The 25,889-nt window shown below is 45.8% G+C and overlaps 1 protein-coding gene across 1 annotated transcript in view; it reads right to left on the bottom strand.

The window, feature by feature from the left end:
• Nucleotides 1-879: 879 nt before the first annotated feature.
• Nucleotides 880-25,889, bottom strand: part of TYR (tyrosinase) — a 70,610-nt gene continuing 45,600 nt past the window's right edge. The window contains exons 4-5 of the mRNA XM_033146100.1: nt 12,211-12,392; nt 880-1,142 (exon numbers count right to left, since the gene is read on the bottom strand). Of these exons, the coding sequence (XP_033001991.1) occupies nt 922-1,142; nt 12,211-12,392 (403 nt within the window). The 3' untranslated portion in view covers nt 880-921. The remainder of the gene's footprint in view (nt 1,143-12,210; nt 12,393-25,889) is intronic.

The following is a 25,889-nucleotide window of genomic DNA, read 5'->3' as shown; positions in this document are numbered from 1 at the left end:
CCTTCGGGTAGTGATAAAGCGGGATATCAAATCCATACTCTTCTTCTTCTTCTTCTTCTTCTTCTTCTTCTCCCTCGGCCAGTAAAGCGAGATGAGCGCCGCAACCCCAGAGTCGTCCATGACTGGACCTAACAGTCAGGGGTCCCTAAAAGGATGCTCAAGGATTTCCTTTGGTCTGGATTTGTAAAGAAACCATCCTTATTGGTACTTCCTGGACCTTTGCATCTCTCTGAATATTTTGAAAACTTTTCTCTCACACACAAAAGGAATGGAAAGTTACATGCTATTGGTTGAAATGCATTTCTTGCTGTTTTTAAAGATCAAAATAAAGCGAATTTGTGTGCATTTATTTTCTTTTATTTTTTTAAAAAAACACACTTATGGGGAAATGGTATGGAGCAGACTTATCAATGGACATACAGAAAATGGATATAGAGCACAAAGATACCATTCTTATCATTCGTGGTTTGGGATCAGGAGGGCATGAGGAGGTACAGTAACTCATTTTCTTGACCAAATTTTCCCCTGAGTTGCTAATAGCCATCTTGCTGAAGTAAAGATAGCTAATTAGCTGTTTGGAGTGGGAGGCATTTTGACTGGGAAGGTGTTGGGGAGGGAGGGGGTTCGACACCCTATACCAGGCTTCTTCAACCTTGGCCCTTCAGACATTTTTGGCCTACAACTCCCATGATCCCTAGCTTGCAGGACCAGTGGTCAGGGATGATGGGAATTGTAGTCTCAAAACATCTGGAGGGCCGAGGTTGAGGAAGCCTGCCCTATACACTCAATGGCTCCCCCAAGCACCTCACTGCAGCTGAGGTCCAATATTGTGTTAGCCACCATCAAACTTTGGAAAATGCATTGTGGGCATCTGCCCATATCATGATGGCTTTGACTTTAGCCACAGGTGCTTGGTAGCTATTATAAGTGTGACTGATACGTTACATGCTGATAATCTTCGCTCTCCATGAGCAGAGGTTGTGTCTCCTCCGAGATTCTTTTCTTCCTCCGACAACCGAGAGCGACGACTCCAGCGACCAACATCGCTATAACGGCTCCCACAACAGCCGCTCCCAACAGCCAAGGCCAGATCTGGCGGGCTTGCTCCAAATAAGGCACCAAAAAATTCTGGAAGGGGTTGGCTGCACAGGAAGACAAAGGGAGAAAATGTTCTCGGTTATACATAGAGAAGCAGAAATAACTGGGCAACCCAAACATCAAAAAGGGGCGAAATTCTCACAATGAAGTAGTGTTCCTTCCACCTTACAGTTGCAAAATGCACATAACTCATGTTGCCAGGCCAGATTGTACATTTGACTAGTGGAAAACTGGACTTGAGTTCAGGGCTTGTAGGAGTGCCAATCAGCGAACACCCCTTTTACAATAGGGTGTGTTGCATTTTTCAGCTTTCAATTTCCAAAAAAGGGGTGCTAAAAAAAATGTTGCAACATGACTTGGGAATTCAAAAGATGCTTTGGTTAAATTAATATAATTTAGTTTCGCTCCGCAAATGAAATTTGTGTAAAATTGCATAGAAGTCGCTAAAAACTGATCACCAAATACTTGCAGCAATATTATTTATTTTAGTTAGCGTTACCTGACATTTTCAGAAGGGAAAATTAAAATTTTTGGCTTTCAGAAAGCAGTTTATGTGCTCCTTCATCAAATGTAGCCTTACCAAGCTTAATGTTGCCCGATCACAAAAAATGAATTCCTCTCACCCAAAAATACGTATTTTAAAGACCCCCTCATTGAATAAATGAGCACAAATTAAGTTTCACCCCTAAAATGAAACACCCTACTATTACAACTCGTACTCTTAAGTGCACTGGGGAGTCTTGAGGGTCAGAAAAAGGGCAAGAAGGGGTGTTAAAGAGAGTGTTGAGGGTGTGTGAGAAAGAGAGAGAAATGAGATGGCCCCACCGGCCTTTGGCTCCACTGCCACCTTCAGCCATGTTTAGTGATGGAGAAGAAATTCAGTTCTGTTTGTGTTGCAATGAGGAACTTCCTAATTCACACTTCTCAAAGCAACACACAAACCGAAACACCTTTGCAATTCACATGCCCAAAGTGGCAATGGAATTCTCCAGCCAAGCAATACGTTAAGAAACACATACAGTCATACCTTGGTTTTTGAACAGAATGTGTTCTGGAATTCCGTTCGGCTTCCGAAACATTTGGAAACCGAGGCATGGCTTCCAATTAGCTGCAGGAGCATCCTGCAGCCAATCGGAAGCCACGGAAGCAGCGCCGGACGTTCGGCTTCCGAGGCAAAGTTCGCAAACTGGAACACCTACTTCCGGGTTTGCGACGTTCGAGTTCCAAGTTGTTCGTGAACGAAGCTGTATACAGTGGAACGTCTGTTTTCGAACGTAATCCATTCTGGAAGACCGTTCAACTTCCGAAACATTTGAAAACCGAGGAACAATGGGTGGTCGACGAAACCCACTGAGATAAAAGAAAAACATGCAGCGGAAACTGTTTTACTTCTGAGGCATGTTCGAAAATGGAAGCGATTATTTCTGGGTTTTCAGTGTTCGGTTACCGAAACGTTTGGCTTCCAAGACGCTCAAAAACTGAGGTTCCACTGTATTGGGGAGAAATGTGCTTAATAAGCAAACATATGTCAGCAATAAATGCTCGCCAAAAGTGCCTAGTTAAAACTGCATAGAGAACCGTGTTGCTTGGGAGAATTTCACACTAGAACGATGACCATTTTCATGGGGGCAGGGGGACATTCCACAAATTGCTGCTGAAAAGAACTGAAGTTGAGATTGGAACAATGAGAAACTTGGAGAACTGAAACTGACTGGTGTGCCCATTCCTAGCCGTGCCTACTGCTGGCACAGAACCCCCAACAGATGGTCCTCAAGGGGGTGAAGCCCTTGGCAGAATCACAGAATCATAGAATTATAGAGCTGGAAGGAATGCCAAGGATCATCTCATCCAACCCCCTGCAATGCAGGAATCTCAGCAAAATCTCAGGACTGCCCATTTATGCCATAAAGAAACGACTCTGCTAGTCTAAGAGTTAAAGTTTCCATTAGTGCATAAGCTCAGGAGAGTTGATTTCATAATCGGTTCCTGGTTTCCCCTCCTTTGCTCCCAATTTCCATCTTCCATGAAATATTTGCATCTGTAATCATATTCACAACAGGCCCACTTCTGAGCTCTCCAGCTGATAGTTACCTGCTCTAAAAGGCGTGAAAGGAAACCATAATTACTTTCCAAAAACTGGCTGTTTATGCCCGTTAATGTTAATTAAATCAATGCAGATAACACTTGCAATAAGCTACATCTTTTTGAATGTGCGTGTGTCCCCCCGTTAGGGGGATTCCGCCCTCCCCCTCTCCTACACTTCTCTTCTCATTTACTTTTATTTTCCTCTCCCGCCACAGCCAGGAGAAATCCCAGTGGCTAAAGTCCTCTTCCCAATCTTTTATTTTAGCTTGACATTTTAATTCCTATTCTCTCCTGTCACACCTTACTGCGAGTTAAACACACAGACACCTCTCTCCGGGGAGATGTTTCCGATGCACTGTCAATTCTAATTAATTGACATTTTATTTAATCCCCGTGGTACTACTTCACAGTCAGGACCACAAAAGCAGGTTGTTTTTTTTCCTGGAATGAGATTGTGCGAAATAGTTCATGCCATTGTGGTTTGTCCCAGTTCTGCCTTCAAAGGGCAAAACCCCACAGCGCTTTGGGATAAATCAGAAACAACAGCATTCTTTAAAATGACCATGCCATCATACCAGGAAAAATCTAAACCCAAAAATCTAAATCTAAAATAATGGTTTGGTATTTGCATTTGAATTGAGCCTTTGTTTTTGATGAGGAATTGCTGATAGGGTGGCTTCCAGATGCTACTGAACTACAAGGCCCATCATCCTTCACCATTGGCCATTCCAGTGGATGACCTATGGGAGCTGTAGTCCTAAAACCTCTGGAAGCAACCATATTGGCTATTCCTTGTCAAAACAAAGGCTCAATTCAGATGCAAACGCCAAACCATTATTTTGTCATAAATAAATTAGTCTTCTGCTTCCCTCTGCAACTTCCTTGTTCCCAGCAAAGCATCTTATTCCTCTGAGCCAAACAAACCATGGCTTGTATAAACCATAGTTTGCATGAAAACCAGAAAAGGAAACCATGGTTGAGCTGCGGTTTCCACTTCTCATCCAACTGAAAAGTAAACTCTAGTCAAGCATTATCTCCTCACTCAATTAACCACATATTAATTAACGCAGGTCTAAACCACAGAGCCTAGGGCTTGCTGATTGGAAGGTCGGCGGTTCAAATCCCCATGACAGGGTGAGCTCCCGTTGCTTGGTCCCTGCTCTTGCCAACCTAGCAGTTCAAAAGCATGTCAAAGTGCAAGTAGATAAATAGGTACTGCCCCGGTGGGAAGGTAAACAACGTTTCCATGCACTGCTCTGGTTTGCCAGAAGCGGCTTAGTCATGCTGGCCACATGACCTGGAAGCTCTCTGCGGACAAACAACGGCTACCTCGGCCTATAGTGCGAGATAAGCGCCACAACCCAGAGTCATCTGCGGCTGAACCTAATGGTCAGGGGTACCTTTACCTTTACCTTTAATTAACCATGAGAGGGAGCAGTTGCCACCACAGGCTGCAGCCCCACTGCTGTGTCCCAGACAGCACCTACCTCCCCCTGCTACCCATGCATTGAAGGAGAAAATTAACAGTAAAACACCACACATCCACATTCCACACTGCTTCACACATTAAACGCTCGCTTCCGTCTGAGACTCAGGAAACACTGTGACAGGAAATGAGACTGCCATCAGGGATAGCAACGGAACTAACGATTCACTGTGCTAGAAAAGAAACCAAAAAGTTTAAATTTTGTAGTTTCTTCTCCCGTTAGATTCACAAAATGTTTAGGGGTACACGTACCCCTGCGTCCCTCCAGAAAAAAGCACTTTCTAGCACTATCAACTTGGGTGCTCACCTGTTCTTGATTCCACCTCCAGCCAGTCCTCACCTGCCTGCCTTCTTACTTACAACCAGCCCAGGGGGTTTATCTGGATGCGAGTTTCCTTCTCCTTAAGTCTCATGTTTTGCCCTTGTACAACTCAGCAGGACACAGGAAGGGGTTAAAATCTAAGTCAGCTGGCTTTGCCTGTCAATGGCTTCCCTACCAGTCCTAATGGGTGCCGGCTTCCACTGCCCCCACTCGCCCAACACGCATGCTTGTAAATAAAACAGATCTTTCAAGAAGTCTCCAGTGCTTCCAAGGAAACCGAGCCCGCAAAGGAACGCCTCGTTTCAAAGCTAGTTAGCAGGAGGGAAACAATGAAAAAATTCCTCACAAGCTGATCAAAAGAGAATATCAAAGTGCAAAATTCTGTATTTGAACTAGATGCCAAGTAAACGTGTCAGACCCCTCCTTTGAATATGGTATCGAGTGATCAAGACCTACTCTGGGCTGCCCAAGTGAAACTTTATGTGAAATCTTTGGAGCAGTGCAGGCTGATATATGAGCAGCGGTGCCCTCTGATTCCACACCAGACCTCCCCAACCTGGTGCCCTCCATATGTTTTGAACCCACACTGGCTGCGGCTGATGGGAACAGGAGTCCAAAACATCTGTCGGGCAGATTTTTTCACATGTAATAATCGGATAGTGGGTGCAGCTTGAGTAGATCGTACGCACTGCGAGCAGAGAAGTCCAGGATTAATTCTTGCCATTCCCAGTTAAAGTATCTCAGGTAGCATGACAGGGAGAGACCTCTCTCTGCCTAAGACCCTGCTTTGAGTCAGACTAGACAACAGTGGGCTGCACTCATCGATGGCCTGGCTCAATATAACATAGCTTCATTTGCCTTATGGAAGGAACTGGCTATACCTCAGTGGCAGGACATCCTTTTTGGTATGCACAAGGTTCAATCCCCGGCATCTTTCACTAGGGATGAGAAGGCCCTCTACCTGAAGCTTTGCAGAGTTTCCACCAGTCCGTATCTTCTTTGGTGATCACTCGTAGCTAAGTAAGATTGTCTTCCATGAACACAGTCTTAATGGTGAGTCCATAAGTGACTGTGGAGGCCAATTCTGGATCCACACGTCCTTCCACAGTGGGCACATAGATTTCCGGGCGGAAGTTGATCACGGTGAGAGTTTGCCAAATGTGCCTTCCTCTTGGCTCGTTTCTCCTTTTTGCCCTGAGTTCATGCTTCTTCAAAGTTCATGACACCTTTGGTAAAGGCTGTTCTCCAAACTGGAGTGCTTGCAGGCCAGTGTTTCCCAGTTATCAGTGCTTATACCACTAATTAATTTTTTTTTTTTTTTGAAATTGCCTTGAAGTGTCTTTAAACCTCTTTTGCTGTTCATCACTTTCCATTGTTAAGTTCAGAAAAGAGTAGTTGCTTTGTAAGAGGATAATCAGGCATCCAAACAACATGACCAGTCCAACAAAGTTGATGTTGAAGAATCATTGCTTTGACACTGGTGATCTTTGCTTCTGCCAGTACACTGACATTTTCAGAGACACCGTTTATTGAATCTTTTGAGGAGTTGGAGTTGGAGTTTAGAAGTGGCCCATGTTTCACAAGTGTATAGTAAAGTTGGTAGTACAATGGCTTTGTAAAAAAAACATTTTGGCATCCCTGTTAATGTCCCGGTCCTCAAACACTCTGTGCTTCCTTCAGGAGAAAGCTGTGCTTGCAGAGCTCAGGTGATGCTGGATTTTTGTTGTTGTGTATTGATTCAAGGGTTATCATATCTGATTACTATTGTCTGTATTCACATTAGGGGAAAGTAACTGCCTTCCTGTTCCAGAAGGAACAGTTACTATTGGTTCTTTCAAGTTGCTGCATTTGGATCCTCAGTCTTATTGGTTCCCACCAAAAGGCAGCTTTGTGATTGCTTGAGATTGTTCCCTCCAAAATGTATCCTCTACTGTCCCTATAAATGTATCTCCCTCTCCTCAGTTCCCCAGTCTTGTTTGTCTGAATAAAGAGTGTTACATGAAGAAGCTGTCTTCTGCCTGCTCTGTCAGAGCTGAAATCACTTGCTGAATCACGATCTGCACATTACAACTCGTGTGGAAAGAGAACTGCCCAGGTAGGAGAAGTGATTGACGTTTTCCAACATTACACCATTGAGTTGGATTTGTGGCACTGCAGATTTTGTGCTTGTCAGTGCAGCACTTTGGTTTTTGGGATATTGAGTGCTAAGCCAAGCTTATCTGGTAAGCTTGGTTTACCAGTCCGTGTGGACAATACTGAGCTAGATGGTCCAATGGTCTGACTCAGAATAAGGCAGCTTCCTCTGGATGTCCCTAAGGTACAGGAGGCATGGAGGACCATAGAATGACTGCTGATAACTCAGGGCTGTAACTGAGAATGTCTGTTTTGCATGCAAAAGTTCAGTTCCCAACATCTCCAGCTAAGGATGCCCCCTGTCTGAAACCCTGGAGAGCAGCTGCCAGCAGGTACAGACCTTGGTAATATGTTGCCCTGTACAAGGCCAACTGATGCCCTCTCCACCAACTTAAGCCAGTCATTGGGAATGAGGTGCACGACTCTCGCAGGGTCCTAGAGCCCTCACACATCCTTCCCAAAGCCTGGTAAGAAGAAGAAGAAGAAGAGTTTGGATTTGATATCCCGTTTTTCACTACCCGAAGGAGTCTCCAAGCGGCTAACATTCTCCTTTCCCTTCCTCCCCCACAACAAACACTCTGTGAGGTGAGTGGGGCTGAGAGACTTCAGAGAAGTGTGACTAGCCCAAGGTCACCCAGCAGCTGCATGTGGAGGAGTGGAGACGCGAACCCGGTTCCCCAGATAACGAGTCTACCACTCTTAACCACTACACCACACTGGTAAGCACTTGCCCAGTTTTGAGAAGGAGGCAGGAAGACTCTAGGACCCTCTCAGAGCCGTCACACCTCCTTCCCAAAGCCAGGGAAGCAATCACTGCACACACTGCCTTAGTTCTGCTTCTGATGCTGGTTGGAAGAGACCAGCATTCTTCAACCTTAGGTCTCTGTGTGTTGTTGGACTACAACTTCCACCCTCCCCTTCCCACTCAGCCAACGGTCAAGAATGGTGGGAGTTGTAGTCCAACGCAGGGGCATCTTAGCCATAGAAGCTAGTGGTGCGGGGCACCATGGCACCAAGTTCTGGAGGGCGCCAGGGAAGAGGCAGAGGCTGGAAGCGATGCCTCCCGGCATCAGCTCACCGCCTTCATCCGCCTCCACCACGCCACGCAGCACCTGGAGCCTCCTTCCTACTGGAGGAGCTGCCCTCCAGCCCCGCCACCAGCGCCACACTCGCCTGCCTCTGCCATGCCGCGCCCGGAACCGCCAGAGGAGCCGCCCTCCAGCTGCTGCCCACCCGGAGGGAAATGTGGGGGTGGGGTGGGGGGCGCCAGAGGGATCCTTGCACCACGGCGCTAGATAAGCTTAAGACGGCCCTGGTCCAATGGCATCTGAAGACCCAAGATTGTAGACAATACTGAGACAAATGTGCCAATGAGATGCCAGGCATTCCTCCCTCCAGTTTTAACAGCCTAAAACAGCCATTGAGTCAGCAGCGATAAGCCCAGCCCTCTTTCCTCACTTAGCAGAATAACTAGCTAGGGGAAGAAACTAGACTAAAATACAGGTTTCTCCACTGAATCAGCCCCTTGGCTGGGTTTTATTTGGAGGAAGAATTGAAAAGGAATTGGCTGAATGCTATTTGGGGCCACTTTGCTATGGAAAACCCAAGTATCACACATCCACTTACCCCCGAGAGCCAGAAGAAAACACATTTTCCTACAATCATAGTTCAGTGGTACCTTGGTTCTCAAACTTAATCCGTTCCGGAAGTCCGTTCCAAAACCATAGCATTCCAAAACCAAGGTGTCCTTTTTTCATAGAAAGTAATGCAAAATGGATTAATCCATTCCGGACTTTTAAAAACAACTCCTAAAACAGCAATTTAACATGAATTTTACTATCTAATGAGACCATTGATCCATAAAATGAAAGCAATAATCAATGTACTGTACTATAAAATAAATAATACAGTATTGTAGATGATAAAAATATTTTTCCCCTTACCTGCACTGATGATAGTCATTGTTTGGATGAGGGGCTTTTATCCATTTCTGCAGTCACACAACCAATCAACCAACCAACCAATCAATCAACCCAGTAGCTGGACTGGGTTCCACACAGTCACAAAAACAAATTCACCCCCAAAGCCTCAAAAACGCAAAATAAATAGCAAAAACAAAAGCACCAAACTTGGAAGTCCGCTTGACTTCCGAACTGCTCAAAAACCAAGGCACGACTTCCAATTGGTGCAGATGCCCCAGAAACAATAGCCAACAGCCGCATCGGGATGTTTGGCTTCCAAAAAACATTAAGGAAAAAATCTGAAGAAGTGTGCATGCACACGAAAGCTCATACCAAGAACAAACTTAGTTGGTCTCTAAGGTGCTACTGGAAGGATTTTGTTATTTTTTATTTTGTTCAAAAACTGGAACACTTACTTCCAAGTTTTTGGCGTTTGAGAACCAAGGCATTTGAGATGCAAGGTACCACTGTATTGTTGAGCTGGAAGGGACCCTGGGGGTCATCTCGTCCAGCCCCCTGTAATGCAGGAATATGCAGCTGTCCCATACAGAGATCACAAACCTGCAACCCTGGTGTTATGAGAACCAGGCTCTAACCAACTGAACTATTCGTCTCTTACCTAATGAAATGGGGTGACATATTCCAGAGTGAGAAGTGATCTTTCTGACAGCATGTCTACGTGGTGGCAGCGAGGGAGCGAGCCGTGTGTGTGTGTGTGTGTGTAGGGAGGGAGGGGGCGCGATTTAAACATTAGCGCCGCTAAAATGCTGCTGCTGCTGTTGGCCTATGATTAGTGCTCTCTTGGCTCCCAGCTGTATTTCCAGCCAAACATCAAACAAATTGCACACGGTTTTTGGAAACGGCAGGTGGGGCGGGGGCGATGGGTAGCGCTCTCCGCTCTTATCGTTTTGCTTTGAGAAAAAGAAACCAAACAAGCAAACAACCCAAATGCCAAACGCCCCTAAAGGGGGCCGGCGCTGATACAACGGAGAGACGCCTTTTCAGATGGAGTCATTTGATCAGGAACAGGCTGTCGATTCATGCTTTCCCCTCCTAGAGATTTCTGGGGAGCTAATTCTCTGCTCCAACGTGAACCATGGCAAAGGGCAAAACTGCCCATGACATGATAGTACTGTGCATTCATATAGATCTGCTCCCTTTCTTGTGTATTGGAATAATAATAGCCAGACCCCAGTCCTCTGGGATGATGGCCGATTTGTCTATGCTGGTAAACAAGGCTGCAAGGACTGGGGCCCACCACTCCACATTGGCTTTGAGTATCTCGGGAGATATGTTATCGACTCCAGGAGCTTTGCCATATTTAAGAGATTGAATGAGCCTGTGGACCTCTTCAGTAGACACTGGCGGCCACTCATATGTGTGTGTGTGTGTTCTTCATTATTATTATTTTAATTAAAGAAGTGGATCCCCAAATTCAGAGTGGGACTGCAGGATTGTGTCCCCTGGTCCCGAATTTCTGTTCCTCCTCCTCCTCCTGCAGCTATTTGCTGCAGCTTCCCTCCTGGTATCCTAGGGTAAGTGAAAGCTGTTCTATTGTGTGTTTTATGGCACACTAAAAAGACAGGGCACCAGGCACTAAGGGAAGGAGAGCTAGAGAGCAGTGTGGCTGGATTTATTTACTTTGCTTCAAAGATTTGGAAGCCTTGCTGACTAATCCAGGCTTAAACACCAGCCCACAAAATTGCTTGCAGGCTGGTCACTTTTACCAATTTGCTAGGGGCTGGCTGAGGTAGGATGGAGAGCTCCATGCCCCTTGTAGAAGCCTGGTACATTTCTATGCTTGGTGTGGACAAAGAGGCCTCCCTTCCTCCCTTTATGGTGGTTGCAGAGGAAGGACAGGACGTTTCATCTCTCTTCCACCTGTCTGGCCACTTGCCTGCAGGGAATTCTTTAAAACCTTGTGGGTACCAGGCGAGTGCTTAAATTCAAAGCTAGACTAATGCACAGCTTCTCTCATTGGCTTTATTTTTATAGGTAAAAAAGGTAAAGGTAAAGGACCCCTGGACAGTTGTGTCCAGTCAAAGGTGACTATGGGGTTGTGACGCTCATCTCGCTTCAGGCCGAGGGAGCCGGTGTTTGTCCACAGACAGCTTTCCAAGTCATGTGGCCAGCATGATTAAAACTGCTACTGGCTCACAGAGGGCCATGACGAGTGCCAGAGCGCACAGAAACGCCGTTTACCTTCCCGCCACAGTGGTACCTATTTATCTACTCGTACTGACATGCTTTTGAACTGCTAGGTTGGCAGGAGTTGGGACAGAGAAATGGGAGCCCACCTCGTTGCACGGATTCGAACCGCCGACCTTCTGATCGGCAAGCCCAAGATGCTCAGTGGTTTAGATCACAGTGCCACCCACATCCCACGTATGATGCTGGAGAAGGTTCTTCCTGCTGTATTTTGATGGGATAGCCAACGGGATGTTCTCTTGATGTTGCTGGACTATAACTGCCTTCATTACTGACCACTGACCATGGTAGCTAGGGTTGATGGGAGTTGAGAGCTCAGTGTAAGAGCATAATAAGAGCTTGCTGGATCAAGCCAATGCCTCATCTGGTCCAGCATCCTGTTCTCACAGTGGCCAACCAGATGCCTGTAGGAAACCAACAAGCAGGGTCCAAGCACAAGAGCCCTCTCCCTTCCTGTGGCTTCCAGCAACTAGTATTCAGAAGCATTACTGCCTCTGAGTATGGAGCATAGACATCATGGCTAGTAGCCATTGATAGCTTCATCCTCCACGTGAAAAACATCTGGAGAATGTTGTCTTGGGGTCCTCCTGGTAGGCTTTGATCATGATTGTGGGCTGCTGTTTTATATTGCACTTTATTGATATATATTTTTAAAGTCTGCTCTGGAAGCATAAAAGGATGGTATATAATTCTAAATTATTATTTTTAAGTGTATGGAAAAATTAACACATACCCCTGATGTTTAGGTCTTATTTGAGCACCAATCTGCTCCTCCAGATTGTCCTAGCGTGCAGGGACACCACAATCTAGTATCTCAGTTCATGGTATTGTCACACAGACTCCACCACATTTTCTGATCTGGCTTTACCAAAAGTGTTCAGAAAACAAAGGCAACTGCCTCAAGATTTCTATGTTACCTGGCTCTACTAGATATTCATAGTCGTATCCCAGATCTCTTGAAGAAATGAAGAATTCCCCGTTCCGGTAGAGAGGAATGAAGGGGACCATGTAAGATTCACGGTTATGTCCAATAGGGGCATTGGCTGCAGGGTAAACCTCACGCAGGGGCTGGTGTCGTCTGAGCCACTGCTCAAAAATGCTGTGAAAGGAAACACTCATATCAGTATTGTAACACCAAGGACAGCTTCATTTTTAAGGCAAGGTGGGAAAGGTCAAACAGAAGCATCAGTAATACCATCTTCACTCAACATCTAACAAGAAGGAATAAAGTGAGCCTCCTTAAGTATTGAATTCATTAACCTCGGTGCCACCACAGAAAAGGCCCCGTCTTCTTTCAGAGTATTTACTTCTGTGCTTTGACAGCATAGCAGTGCAGTCTCATCTTATTATGTGCTGCCACATCTATATGTTTTCATAAGCGAGCACTACAGGACTTGTTGTGTGGTGCTCATTGTGTTGCATTACATATACAGGTTTGATGTTTAAAGTGTATGGTTAGTTCAGCAATGACTGTGTTGGTGCTAATATTATTGATGATGGTCATTCCAATCTTAAAATCCTCAACAGGTGCAAATGTTATCATATTTATCCTTAACACAAAAATGAGACCACACAATTATTGTAAGGTAAAGGTAAAGGGACCCCTGACCATCAGGTCCAGTCGTGTCCGACTCTGGGGTTGCGGCGCTCATCTCGCTCTATAGGCCGAGGGAGCCGGCGTTTGTCCACAGAGAGCTTCCGGGTCACATGGCCAGCATGACAAAGCCGCTTCTGGCGAACCAGAGCAGTGCACGGAAATGCCGCTTACCTTCCCGCCGGAGCGGTCCCTATTTATCTACTTGCACTTTGATGTGCTTTCAAACTGCTAGGTGGGCAGGAGCTGGGACCGAGCAACGGGAGCTCACCCCGTGGCAGGGATTCGAACCGGCGACCTTCTGATCAGCAAGCCCTAGACTCTGTGGTTTAACCCACAGCGCCACCTGGTACCCACACAATTATTGTATATACATGTAAATATTTTAAGCCGGTCCCCCCCCCCCCTTGTTGAGAGGCCTGAATATTTTTCCCACTGGTGTCTGTGCCCGCTCTTGGTAGCATGCCACTTTGCCCTGCCAGTTTTCTCTAAGTCTTGTACAGAACGCTGCATGGCATGAAAGACAGAAAAAAAGATTGGCGAGGGGGAGAGAGAGGATACATTGTGAGACTGGGTGTCAGATGCAGAGCTCGTCCAGATCAATGTTTTGCAGAGATTTTTCTCCTTCCTCTCAGAGGATATGCAACAAGGAGGGGGGCTCAGATTTCTCAAGTCCAAGAAAGGCCAAAATTAACCTTTTCAAAATAAAAACATGAATCACGTAACCAGCGGTACATGAAGGGCAGTCAGCAGTTTGCTACGTAATTATGCTGAAAGCAATCAGGGCCGGAGATGTTACATTCCTGAAATTCACCTGGGCCAAAAGAGCACCTGTTCCCAGCTTAGGAGTCCAAAAGTCAATGGTGGTTGTAATTCATCAGTATTTTCGCCCATCTCACTGCAACGTTCCAGTGTTCTCTTTTGTGCTCTCAGCTTTAATAATCAAAATTAAATTCTGCAACAACCAATGTGCATCCAGCATGTTGCTAATTGCCCTTTATAGACACATACACACAGAGAGAGACAGACACTGCTTCTGCTAAAGTTGGGGTATCCAACATTATTTTCACCACAGCCTTGTGAAGTAGGCTAGGCTCAGGCAGCGACGGGCTCAAGGTCACCCAGTGAACTTCATGGCTGCTCACGAATCTGAACCCAGGACTCCCTAGCCAGAATACAATATGCTAACATACCCTCCAACATTCCTCAAATGAAAATGGGGACATTTCTAACCCCACCCCCACCAACTGACCCTCCTTGACCCCCTTTTTGTCATACCCCCCCAACATTTCCTATCAGAAAAGGACAAGTGCCACCACCACTAGTGTGGTGTAGTGGTTAAGAGCGGTGGATTCGTAATCTGGTGAACCGGGTTCGCGTCTCCACTCCTCCACATGCAGCTGCTGGGTGACCTTGGGCTAGTCACACTTCTTTGAGGTCTCTCAGCCCCACTCACCTCACAGAGTGTTTGTTGTGGGGGAGGAAGGGAAAGGAGAATGTTAGGCGCTTTGAGACTCCTTAGGGTAGTGATAAAGCGGGATATAAAATCCAAACTCCTCTTCTTCTTCTTCTTCACCAACGAGACACAGCACACAGACCCTCCACCGCTCTGAGAAAACCCCTTAATCCTGATTTTACTTTATTCTTTGGTAGATTTACAAAAAGAATGCACACCATTAAATATCTTTTTAAAAAGGAGGCAAGATTAAACACGGATGCACAAAGCATTTCTTTTAAAAATTCAAGACTCCTTGCACTCCGCTTCAGATCCCCCTTTCTTGTTGCCTAGGGCGGCTACGCCGTCTGCCTGCACTCCAGAGCTGGCGTGTCATGCAGGGCTGGGTCTCGGCAGCGGCATCCTCTCGCCCTCCTCCCCTCCTCTCCAACAACCACTGCAAGCTGCCCAAGGTTGGCAGCAACAGCCATGGAGAAGCCATGGAGAGGCAATGGGCTGCACCCTCGCAGCTGCCACTGCTGCTCGGAACAAGTGCCGGCTTATTATTTATTGAATTTATATTCCGCCCTATGCTTATCCTCCTCCCCGAGCTTGGCAGCGATGCTGGCATGGAAAGCAGGGACATTCTGGGATCAGATCAAAAGCTGGGATGGCTTTCGTAATTCTGGGACTGTTCCTTTGACAGCTTAGAAGAGGAGAAGAAGAGTTTGGATTTGATATCCCGCTTTATCACTACCCGAAGGAGTCTCAAAGCGGCTAACAATCTCCTTTCCCTTCCTCCCCCACAACAAACACCCTGTGAGGTGAGTGGGGCTGAGAGACTTCAAAGAAGTGTGACTAGCCCAAGTTCACCCAGCAGCTGCATGTGGAGGAGCGGGGACGCGAACCCGGTTCACCAGATTATGAGTCCACCGCTCTTAACCACTACACCACACTGGCTTACTGTTTCCATGACTGTCAGCTGTGCATGTGGCCTAGCATGCAATGCAGTAGGGTGACACTTTCAATGTACAGTGCAAATGGGGTCTGACTCCCCCCCCCTTGTAGTTACCCCTCCCCTGAATTCAAAGCTAAATAGCGCTCTTCATGTAAAATACAGGTCAATCTGGGCCCCAAGTTGACAAACCTTGCAGGCAACTCAGATTTTTATTTTCTAAAAAAAATAAAATATGAAAACAGATTTTACTGTAACTGTGGGCGGGAGGCCAACGCTAATGGCCACTTCTTGACCTGCCTTTGTCTTGCAAATCTACTGTGGATTTGAGCCGCAGCTCACGCAGCTCAACAGCATATCATTTGGAGCAAATTTCGGCACTGGAGGGGGAGGCGAGGGCTGCAAACAGTTGAGGCTCGCTGTGCGAATACCGAGCGATCAAGGTAATAATCATCATAATACTTGGCATAAAAACATATCCTGAATTGCAGCATGAATATTAATCAATCAATCTGCATGCTAAAAGTGGATCGTCCCACAGAAAGTGGGGAGTTTTTCAGTATGCCCTGGGCACAGGAAGGTGATAGACTCAGAAGCCGTAGAAGCAATGGGTGGTTTGTCTCCAGAATGACAGCACAGCATCACCCCTATCGTGTTGGGGCTCTATAGGAATGCCCACACTTCCTGCCTCCCTCAAAATATTGGCACCAAAATATTGGTTATTATAGTTTAAGCACACTTTTGCCATTTGGGCAGCCTCAATTGGATAAAAGAAAGTGCTTATTTACACAGCGCTTAGTTAAACCATGGAACTCCCTGCCACAGGAGGTTGTGATGGCCAGCAGCTTGGATGAGGATTAGACAAATTAGCGGAGGATAAGGCTATTGATTTCCTTATTTCCTTAAGAATGGATAAAGAAATCAGGTCTGAGTGCTCACTGGAAGGACAGATCCTGAAGCTGAGGCTCTAATACTTTGGCCACCTCATGAGAAGAGAAGGCTCCCTGGAAAAGACCCTGATGTTGGGAAAGATGGAGGACACAAGGAGAAGGGGATGACAGAGAACGAGATGGTTGGACAGTGTTCTCGAAGCTACCAACGTGAGTCTGATCAAACTGCGGGAGGCAGTGGAAGACAGGAGTGCCTGGCATGCTCTGGTCCATGGGGTCATGAAGAGTCGGACACGACTGAACCACTAAACAACAACAACAAGGCTATTGATGCCTACGATGGCTACACTCTCTCTGCAGTTGGAGGCAGAAATGCTTCTGAATACAGTGGTACCTCTGGTTAAGAACCTAATTCGTTCCGGAGGTCCGTTCTTAACCTGAAAATGTTCTTAACCTGAGGTACCACTTTAGCTAATGGGGCCTCCCGCTGCTGCCGCCCGATTTCTGTTCTCATCCTGAGGTAAAGTTCTTAACCCGAGGTACTAATTCCGAGTTAGCGGAGTCTGTAACCTGAAGCATTTGTAACCCGAAGTGTTTGTAACCCGAAGTGCCACTGAACCAGTTGCCAGAAGGGAGAAGGGGGTGGTTTTGTGTTCAAATCCTGCTTGCAGGTTTCCCACAGGGAAGTGTGAGAACAGGATGCTGGACTAATGGGCCTGATCCAGCAGGCTATTCTTGTGCTTATGAGCGCTCTCTTGTCCGCTGACACAGGTTACTTACAAGAAGAGAGGACCAAACACACCAAGCTATGGTCTGTGGTTGGGGTAAGGAACCAGGTCACTGCAGTGCTGGGAGAAGCCTGAACCCAGCACCACACAGAACAACAGAGGCAAGGATCAGCCTATAAAGTTCAGGTTACAGGTGGGTAGCCGTGTTGGTCTGCCATAGTCGAAACAAAATAGGAAATTCTTTCCAGTAGCACCTTAGAGACTAACTGAGTTTGTTCTTGGTATGAGCTTTCGTGTGCATGCACACGAAAGCTCATACCAAGAACAAACTCAGTTGGTCTCTAAGGTGCTATTGGAAAGAATTTCCTATTTTGTTTCGACTATAAAGTTCAGCTAAGCAGTTCCGGGGAATCCAGAGAACAGAATGGAATTCTAGTACAGAACCCTCCAGTTGAGATTCCCGCATCTACAATTCCAGGATCCCGTGAGTGCTAAGGATGATACTGAAGAACCAAGACGTTGTTGTCTGTTTGGCATGAAAGAACGACAAGACATCTGTAGGTCCATCCATGGCAAACAGTTCCCTTGTCCCATCAATGTTTCTCTGTGCCTGCTCTGACATCATGTGCGCTGACTAGCCCCACCTGCTGGCACCGACGTATATAGCACATACAGCACAGCTGTATTTACAAAGCTTCGTTCCTTGCAGGTGTTGGCACTGCAGATGCCAACACCCGAGGATGGGAGTAAATGGTTGTGTGGCACTGGGGGCGGGATCAGCCGGGGCACTCCTGCTTCCTGCTCATCTGTCCTTAGAATAAGCACGCAGTTCACCCGAATGGGGCTTATTATGTATAGGTGAAACTCGAAAAATTAGAATATTGTGGAAAAGTCCATTTACATAAGCAATTGTTTTCATTAGCTACTGGAGTTTAATATATGAGATAGACTCCTGACATGCAAAGCGAGATATGTCAAGCCTTTGTTTGTTATAATTGTGATGATTATGGTGCACAGCTGATGAAAACCCCAAAGTTGAAATTGTGAATTTGGGGTTCTCATCAGCTGTACGCCATAATCATCACAATTATAACAAATAAAGGCTTGACATACCTCGCTTTGCATGTCATGAGTCTATCTCATATATCAGTTTCACCTTTTAAGTTGAATTACTGAAAGAAATGAACCTTTCCACGATATTCTAATTTTTCGAGTTTCACCTGTATACCAGCAGGGAGTATCTCCCATGGTTGTCTCATCTAAGAAAGCACATTTTCATGCAGTGCGTAAACTGTGGAATTCGCTCCCGCAGGAAACAGTGATGCCCACCAACTTGGATGACTTTAAAAGAAGAGCGGGCAGATTCACGGAGGCTACTAGCCATAATGGCTATGTTCTACCCCCTGGTATGCCTCTAAATACCAGTTGCTGGCAAATTGCAAGAGGGCAGAGGGCTGCTGTGCTCATGCCCAGCTTGCAGGCTCCCCACAGACACCTGGTTGGCCACTGTGAGAACAGGATGCCGGACTAGATGGGCCATTCTCATCTTAAATTCTTTGGGCTGGAAATCTCAGGTCTGGGGGCCAAATATAAGCCTGTAATTTCCTATTTGGCTCTCAGAACCTGTCCCATACCCTCTCCTCTGCCTCCACCCCCCTCAAAGCTGCATCTCTGCATGGTCCTGCTGTGTGCCTCCATGGGGTCTTTTCAGCTGGCGGCATCTTTGAACTCTGTCGATGGATCTTGCTTGTCCAGATGGCGACTAGAGAGGTGTGTGTACTTGTCGGTGGAAACCAAAGGTAAAAATTACATAGCCCCACCCACTTTCCCCTCTGGTCCCTCCCACCACTGGCATGTGGGCCTGGGAAGATATGCGCCAGAAAGAAATGCAGTCTCTGGTATGACAAATTGCCCCCATGCCTGATCTGACGTATCAATCTATATATATAAAATCGTTCAAGTTGGATGTTTGTTAACGACCGACTTTGTCCGTACCACTTGACCGATTCTGTTCAAATTTGGACACAACGTTCCATGGCCATATGGGAGTGATCATATGTAATTAGATTGTACAAATACCACACCTTTGACAGGTAAAAATGTGATTTTCCCCTTCATGGATCACTGCCTTGTCGTGGCGAAGGGGCTTGAATTACTCAGGGAAGCTATGAGCTATGCCGTGCAGGGCCACCCAAGATGGACAGGTCATAGTGGAGAGTTTGGACCAAACGTGATCCACCTGGAGGAGGAACTGGCAACCCACTCCAGTATCCCTGCCAAGAAAACTCCATGGACAAAGACAACAGGCATATAAAAGATATGACGCTGGAAGATGAGCCCCTCAGGTCGGAAGGCGTCCAACATGCTACTGGGGAAGAGCGGAGGACAAGTACAAGTAGATCCAAAGCTGATGAAGCGGCTGGGCCAAAGCCGAAAGGACACTCAGTTGCGGATATGCCTGGAAGCGAAAGGAAAGTCCAATGCTGTAAAGAAAAGTATTGCATAGGAACCTGGAATGTAAGAACCATGAACCTTGGTAAGCTGGATGTGGTCAAAAATGAGATGGCAAGAATAAACATTGACATCCTAGGCATCAGTGAACTAAAATGGACGGGAATGGGCGAATTCAGTTCAGATGACTATCATATCTACTACTGCGGGCAGGAATCCCGTAAAAGAAATGGAGTGGCCCTCATAGTCAACAAAAGAGTGGCGAAAGCTGTACTGGGATGCAATTTCAAAAATGATAGATTGATCTCGATACGAATCCAAGGCAGTCCTTTTAACATCACAGTAATCCAAGTTTATGCACCAACTTCCAGTGCTGAAGAAACTGAAATTGACCAATTCTATGAAGACTTACAACACCTTATAGAAATGACACCAAAGAAGGATGTTCTTCTCATTATAGGGGATTGGAATGCTAAAGTAGGGAGTCAAGAGATAAAAGGAACAACTGGCAAGTTTGGCCTTGGAGTTCAAAATGAAGCAGGGCAAAGGCTAATAGAGTTCTGTCAGGAGAACAAGCTGGTCATCACAAACACTCTTTTCCAACAACACAAGAGACGACTCTACACATGGACATCACCAGATGGGCGACATCGAAATCAGATTGATTATATTCTCTGCAGCCAAAGATGGAGAAGCTCTATACACTCAGCAAAAACAAGACCTGGAGCTGACTGTGGCTCTGATCATCAGCTTCTTATAGCAAAATTCCAGCTTAAACTGAAGAAAGTAGGAAAAACCACTGGGCCAGTAAGATACAATCTAAATCAAATTCCTTATGAATACACAGTTGAAGTGAAAAACAGGTTTAAGGACTTAGATTTGGTGGATAGAGTGCCTGAAGAACTGTGGATGGAGGCTCGTAACATTATACAGAAGGCAGCAACGAAAACCATCCCAATGAAAAAGAAATGCAAGAAAGCAAAGTGGCTGTCCAATGAGGCCTTAAAAATAGCGGGGGAGAGAAGGCAAGCAAAATGCGAGGGAGATAGTGAAAGATACAGGAAATTGAATGCAGATTTCCAAAGAATAGCAAGGAGACACAAGAGGGCCTTTCTAAACGAGCAATGCAAAGAAATAGAGGAAAATAACAGAATGGGAAAAACCAGAGATCTGTTCAAGAAAATTGGAGATATGAAAGGAACATTTCGTACAAAGATTACCACAATTAAGGACAAAAGTGGAAAGGACCTAACAGAAGCAGAAGACATCAAGAAGAGGTGGCAAGAATACACAGAGGAACTATACCAGAAAGATATAGAGGTCTCATACACCCCAGGTAGTGTGGTTGCTGACCTTGAGCCAGACATCCTGGAGAGTGAAGTCAAATGGGCCTTAGAAAGCCTTGCTAACAACAAGGCCAGTGGAAGTGATGATATTCCAGCTGAACTATTTAAAATCCTAAAAGATGATGCTGTTAAGGTGCTACACTCAATATGCCAACAAGTTTGGAAAACTCAGCAGTGGCCAGAGGATTGGAGAAGATCAGTTTACATCCCAATTCCAAAGAAGGGCAGTGCCAAAGAATGCTCTAACTACCGCACAATTGCACTCATTTCACACGCTAGCAAGGTTATGCTTAAAATTCTACAAGGCAGGCTTAAGCAGTACGTGGACCGAGAACTCCCAGAAGTGCAAGCTGGATTTCGAAGGGGCAGAGGAACCAGAGACCAAATTGCAAACATGCGCTGGATTATGGAGAAAGCTAGAGAGTTCCAGAAAAACATCTACTTCTGCTTCATTGACTACGCAAAAGCATTTGACTGTGTCGACCACAGCAAACTATGGAAAGTTCTTAAAGAAATGGGAGTGCCGGATCACCTCATCTGTCTCCTGAGAAATCTCTATTTGGGACAAGAAGCTACAGTTAGAACTGGATATGGAATAACTGATTGGTTCAAAATTGGGAAAGGAGTACGACAAGGCTGTATATTGTCTCCCTGCTTATTTAACTTATATGCAGAATTCATCATGCGAAAGGCTGGGCTGGATGAATCCCAAACCGGAATTAAGATTGCCGGAAAAAATATCAACAACCTCAGATATGCTGATGATACAACCTTGATGGCAGAAAGTGAGGAGGAATTGAAGAACCTTTTAATGAGGGTGAAAGAGGAAAGCGCAAAATATGGTCTGAAGCTCAACATCAAAAAAACTAAGATCATGGCCACTGGTCCCATCACCTCCTGGCAAATAGAAGGGGAAGAAATGGAGGCAGTGAGAGATTTCACTTTCTTGGGTTCCATGATCACTGCAGATGGTGACAGCAGTCACGAAATTAGAAGACGCCTGCTTCTTGGGAGAAAAGCAATGACAAACCTAGACAGCATCTTAAAAAGCAGAGACATCACCTTGCCGACAAAGGTCCGTATAGTTAATGCTATGGTTTTCCCAGTAGTAATGTACGGAAGTGAGAGCTGGACCGTCAAGAAGGCTGATCGCCGAAGAATTGATGCTTTTGAATTATGGTGCTGGAGGAGACTCTTGAGAGTCCCATGGACTGCAAGAAGATCAAACCTATCCATTCTCAAGGAAATCGGCCCTGAGTGCTCACTGGAAGGACAGATCCTGAGGCTGAGGCTCCAGTACTTTGGCCACCTCATGAGAAGAGAAGACTCCCTGGAAAAGACCCTGATGTTGGGAAAGATGGAGGGAACGAGGAGAAGGGGACGACAGAGGATGAGATGGTTGGACAGTGTTCTCGAAGCTACTAACATGAGTTTGGCCAAACTGGGCTGTTCAGGCCGAGAGAAAGATGGCGCCGGCAGTAAGTCTTCTGTGAGCCTCAACAGAGTGAGTGAGTAGGAGCTTTTTAACAATAATACAGAAAGACACTCAGAAAAGATCAAGGTCTAGCCTGATAAAGAATCCGGGAGCTACCAGGAGGTATTTCTAAACCTCCCCTTTCTCCTCTCCTGAGCTTTTTTATCTGCCCTTTGTAATCCCGTGGAAGCCATTCAAATTTCCCAAGGCCATCCTGTGTTATTTGAGGCTACCTGAGGCTAATTACAACCTCTGAGCTCCTTTTGAATAAGGCCCTAGCACTCAGCTAGAGAAGATAACTCAAATGGTACTTACAAGACAGAATTATAAAGAACTGGGGATTCCTCTAGCACAAGCACAAGCTGTTGAACCCCCTGCCCCAAAGAAAAAGCAGGCAAAAATTCCATATTATTTTAAACCAAAAGCAGAAGAAATAAAAAACACAGAGAGCCTGCATCCGCACGAATGGTCTGTCGACCGCACCCCGCTCGGAAGGGGTATGGAAGCAGAGGGAGGAGGAGGAAGAAAAGGAGTCGACCTGGCAACCGAGTTAAAGCAGGCAACTACAGAAAATACAGCCTTTAAGGCACAATTAGAACAGGAGCCTCAACTGGGAAACCCAGAAACTAAGTCAAAAGAACCCACTCATCAATCTATGCTTAGAGGGAAGGGGGGGTCCCCTGCCCCGACTGAGGTGGAGGAGTGGCTAAACGACACAAGAGTTCGACATCCAGACCTGGGCAGCTATAATTACATAATGACAGGGCTGTATAAAGATCTGTTGGAAGAACATCAAACTCAGTTAACTAAAGAACTGGGGCCAATTAAAAACTTTCTCTCAGAATGTTTGGGTTTGCTCACCTCCCTGATTGAACTAATCAGGAGGAAAGAGGACTGCCACTTTCATAAAGAAGCCAGCAACAAGCCAATTGGAAATAAAACCCAGCCCAACATCAAAGAAAGGAAAACAAGCAGAGCCAAACTAGTCCAGGGAAAAGTACTGGCCACTAGGAAACCTTCCTTAAAGGGAAAGAGTTCAATGCACAAGAAGAAGTCGAAGAATGTGAAAATGGGTCGAAAGGCTAAGCTGCCCTCTCGGACTGGGAAAATGAATTTCTCAAAGTTATTCAAGATTCTGGAGAACTCAAGCACAAAGAACCCCAGCATAACAACGCCAAATAAGAGCCAGAGCCCAAACATTTTAAATAAACACCGGGTGGCTAGCCCTCCAAGGCTAGTAAAACAATCGCTACCTTCTAGTGGAAAACTAAAGAAAACTCCAGACCCAAAGCAAGAAACTCCACAGAAGGGAGTACAAAAGAGCCAGAACTTAACTTTAATTAAACATAAACTAGTCCTCCTCCCTCTCTTCAAGCATGGAGGCCTTTCCACGCCTGCACAACAGAGAATTTATATACTTAAGAAAATTGACTTAGTCATCAGAGGCCTTATTCCAGCAGAAAATATTGTCAGCGTGAAATTTCTTCCATTTGATAAGGCCCAAAACAGAGTTGTGGTGACCTTTAAGGACTGGTCGGTAACTAAACAAATCTTGGACAAGAGGGACAGGCTCCAGAGGGCTGGCCTGTTGGTGACCCGCCTATTCGAAGAGTCCGGCGATCCACCATCTCTCTTAGGAACACGCAAGCCTACTAGTCTGCGCACAGAATTGGAAATGGCTTCTGAAAACTACAAACAAGCCCAACCGGAGGCAGTTAAAATTTCCAAACAGAAGGCTAAGCTCCAAAATTTTTTACTTCCTTCCAATGAACCCAAAAAAGATACCTTAAATGAAAAGGAGCTGCTTTTTTTAGCCTCCCTTGAGCAGATTCAACAGTCCCAGGATGCGTTAATTGCTAGGTTACAAACCATTAAAAAATCCTTACTCCTCCAAGGCTTTTCTGCTCCTTTGGAATTTAATTATGCTACTAACACAACAAAGCCCTTATCCAACGAAGACTGGACACAGTGCCGGTTCCTGTCCCCCGAAGAAGTGGGTTCTCCCACACACCCCTTAATACCTCAAACAACAACACACCAGGTAGAACTTGTCATGCCGATGAGTAGGAACGGTTCAATCTTTGTGAACGCCTCGGGATCCTTAGATGACATTCAGGTGGAGGATTGAAAGACAGATACAGCGAGGGGACACCATGCCAGGGAAACAAAACTCACCAAGCTAGTCCCTACCACAAATGACCTTAACAGCCCACTCCACCTCTACAAAAACATTCATTCCATCATTCTAAAGAACAAACGGAGGAGTCTACCTTTATTCCCCTCACCACCATATTTCCACATCTTATCGTGGAATGTGGCAGGCTGGCTGTCTAAGCAGGGCGATGCTGATCTTCTGGATTTCCTCTCAAAATTCCAGATTATTTGTTTACAGGAGACCTGGTGCCTAGACTCTCATCTCCCTTACTTACAGGGCTATATGGCTTTTGCTACCCCTGCGAAAAAACTAAATAACCGTGGCCGACCTAGTGGAGGTTTGGTCACTTTTATTCCTATAGAGCAAGGGTACAGGGTGCGACAACTGCAGTGGACGAAGAGCAACAATTTTCAGATTTTACTTATCTCCAATAACACAGGGGGAGATTTTCTATGTTTCAACGTTTATATTCCCCCCGTGTGTACTTCCTCTCAGACAATACAAATCTGGGAAGATTTGGAGTCATGCTTGGATAAGGCCAAAATAGAATTTCCTGACTGGAACATCCTGCTGGCAGGTGACTTTAATGCCAGGATAGGCAGCGACATCAATTCGTATGGCTCCAAAACCCAGTTTTTACCAGAGGCAGACTGGTTTATCCCTTGGAGCTCTGATGAAAAGGTCCTGAATAAGGCAGGTAATACATTACTGGAGATTGCCTTTAAGCATAATTTGTACAACCTGCATGGTACTTACATGGATAGGGCAGGAGGCTTCTTTTCTTTCATCGGCCCTCGTGGTGCAAGTGTGATTGACCATATCTTGGTCTCTCCAACAATTTTGGAGAGGGCACAGGGTCTCAGCACTTTTAACAGAACTGAGAGCGACCATCTTCCTATAGCAATCTCACTAACTCCCCTTGAATCAGGGGGATTACAACATCTACATTGTGCAGTCCCTCCTCAAGCACCGGCCCCACGCAGGCGTAAATGGAATAGCGAGCTGGAGCTTAAAATTAAACAACACCTGCACTCTCCAGACTTATTGGTTCTGAGAGACCAGTGTCTTTTACCTAACTTTGATCCTTTTTCACTATATCAGTGGATCTCAGAGTCTCTTTTCCCATTACTTATAAACACCAGGCCTCCCAAACAATATAACAAATCGGGGGTTTGGTTTGACAAAGACTGCCGGAAGCTAAGATCCCTGCTCAGGAAACAACAAAACAAGGTAAAACAGGAGAGGACTCTGTCATCTATGGTAAATTTCCACAGATGGCGCTCTTACTATAAAAACACCTTAAAACTCAAGAAATCCCTTTATAGGAAGGAACAATGGGAGGCACTTGATAAGGCGATTAAATTGCGAGACGATAGAAAATTTTGGGACATAATAGCACAGGGAGTCTCATCCAAAGGAAAAATTGTAAACAACAGTATTTCATCTGATGTGTGGTTTCAACACTTTTCCCAGCTATACGCACCCTCAAATACTGCTAATTCGAGTCCGTCCCTCCCATTGAAGAATGATCATCTAGCTAGTTGGGATCCTGTTACGGAATCAGAGTG

Source organism: Lacerta agilis, chromosome 4 (genome assembly GCF_009819535.1).
Source record: "Lacerta agilis isolate rLacAgi1 chromosome 4, rLacAgi1.pri, whole genome shotgun sequence".
Classification (NCBI taxonomy): Eukaryota; Metazoa; Chordata; class Lepidosauria; order Squamata; family Lacertidae; genus Lacerta; species Lacerta agilis.
Note: the sequence above shows the minus strand (reverse complement) of the source record. Positions and strands in the feature narration are given on the sequence as shown.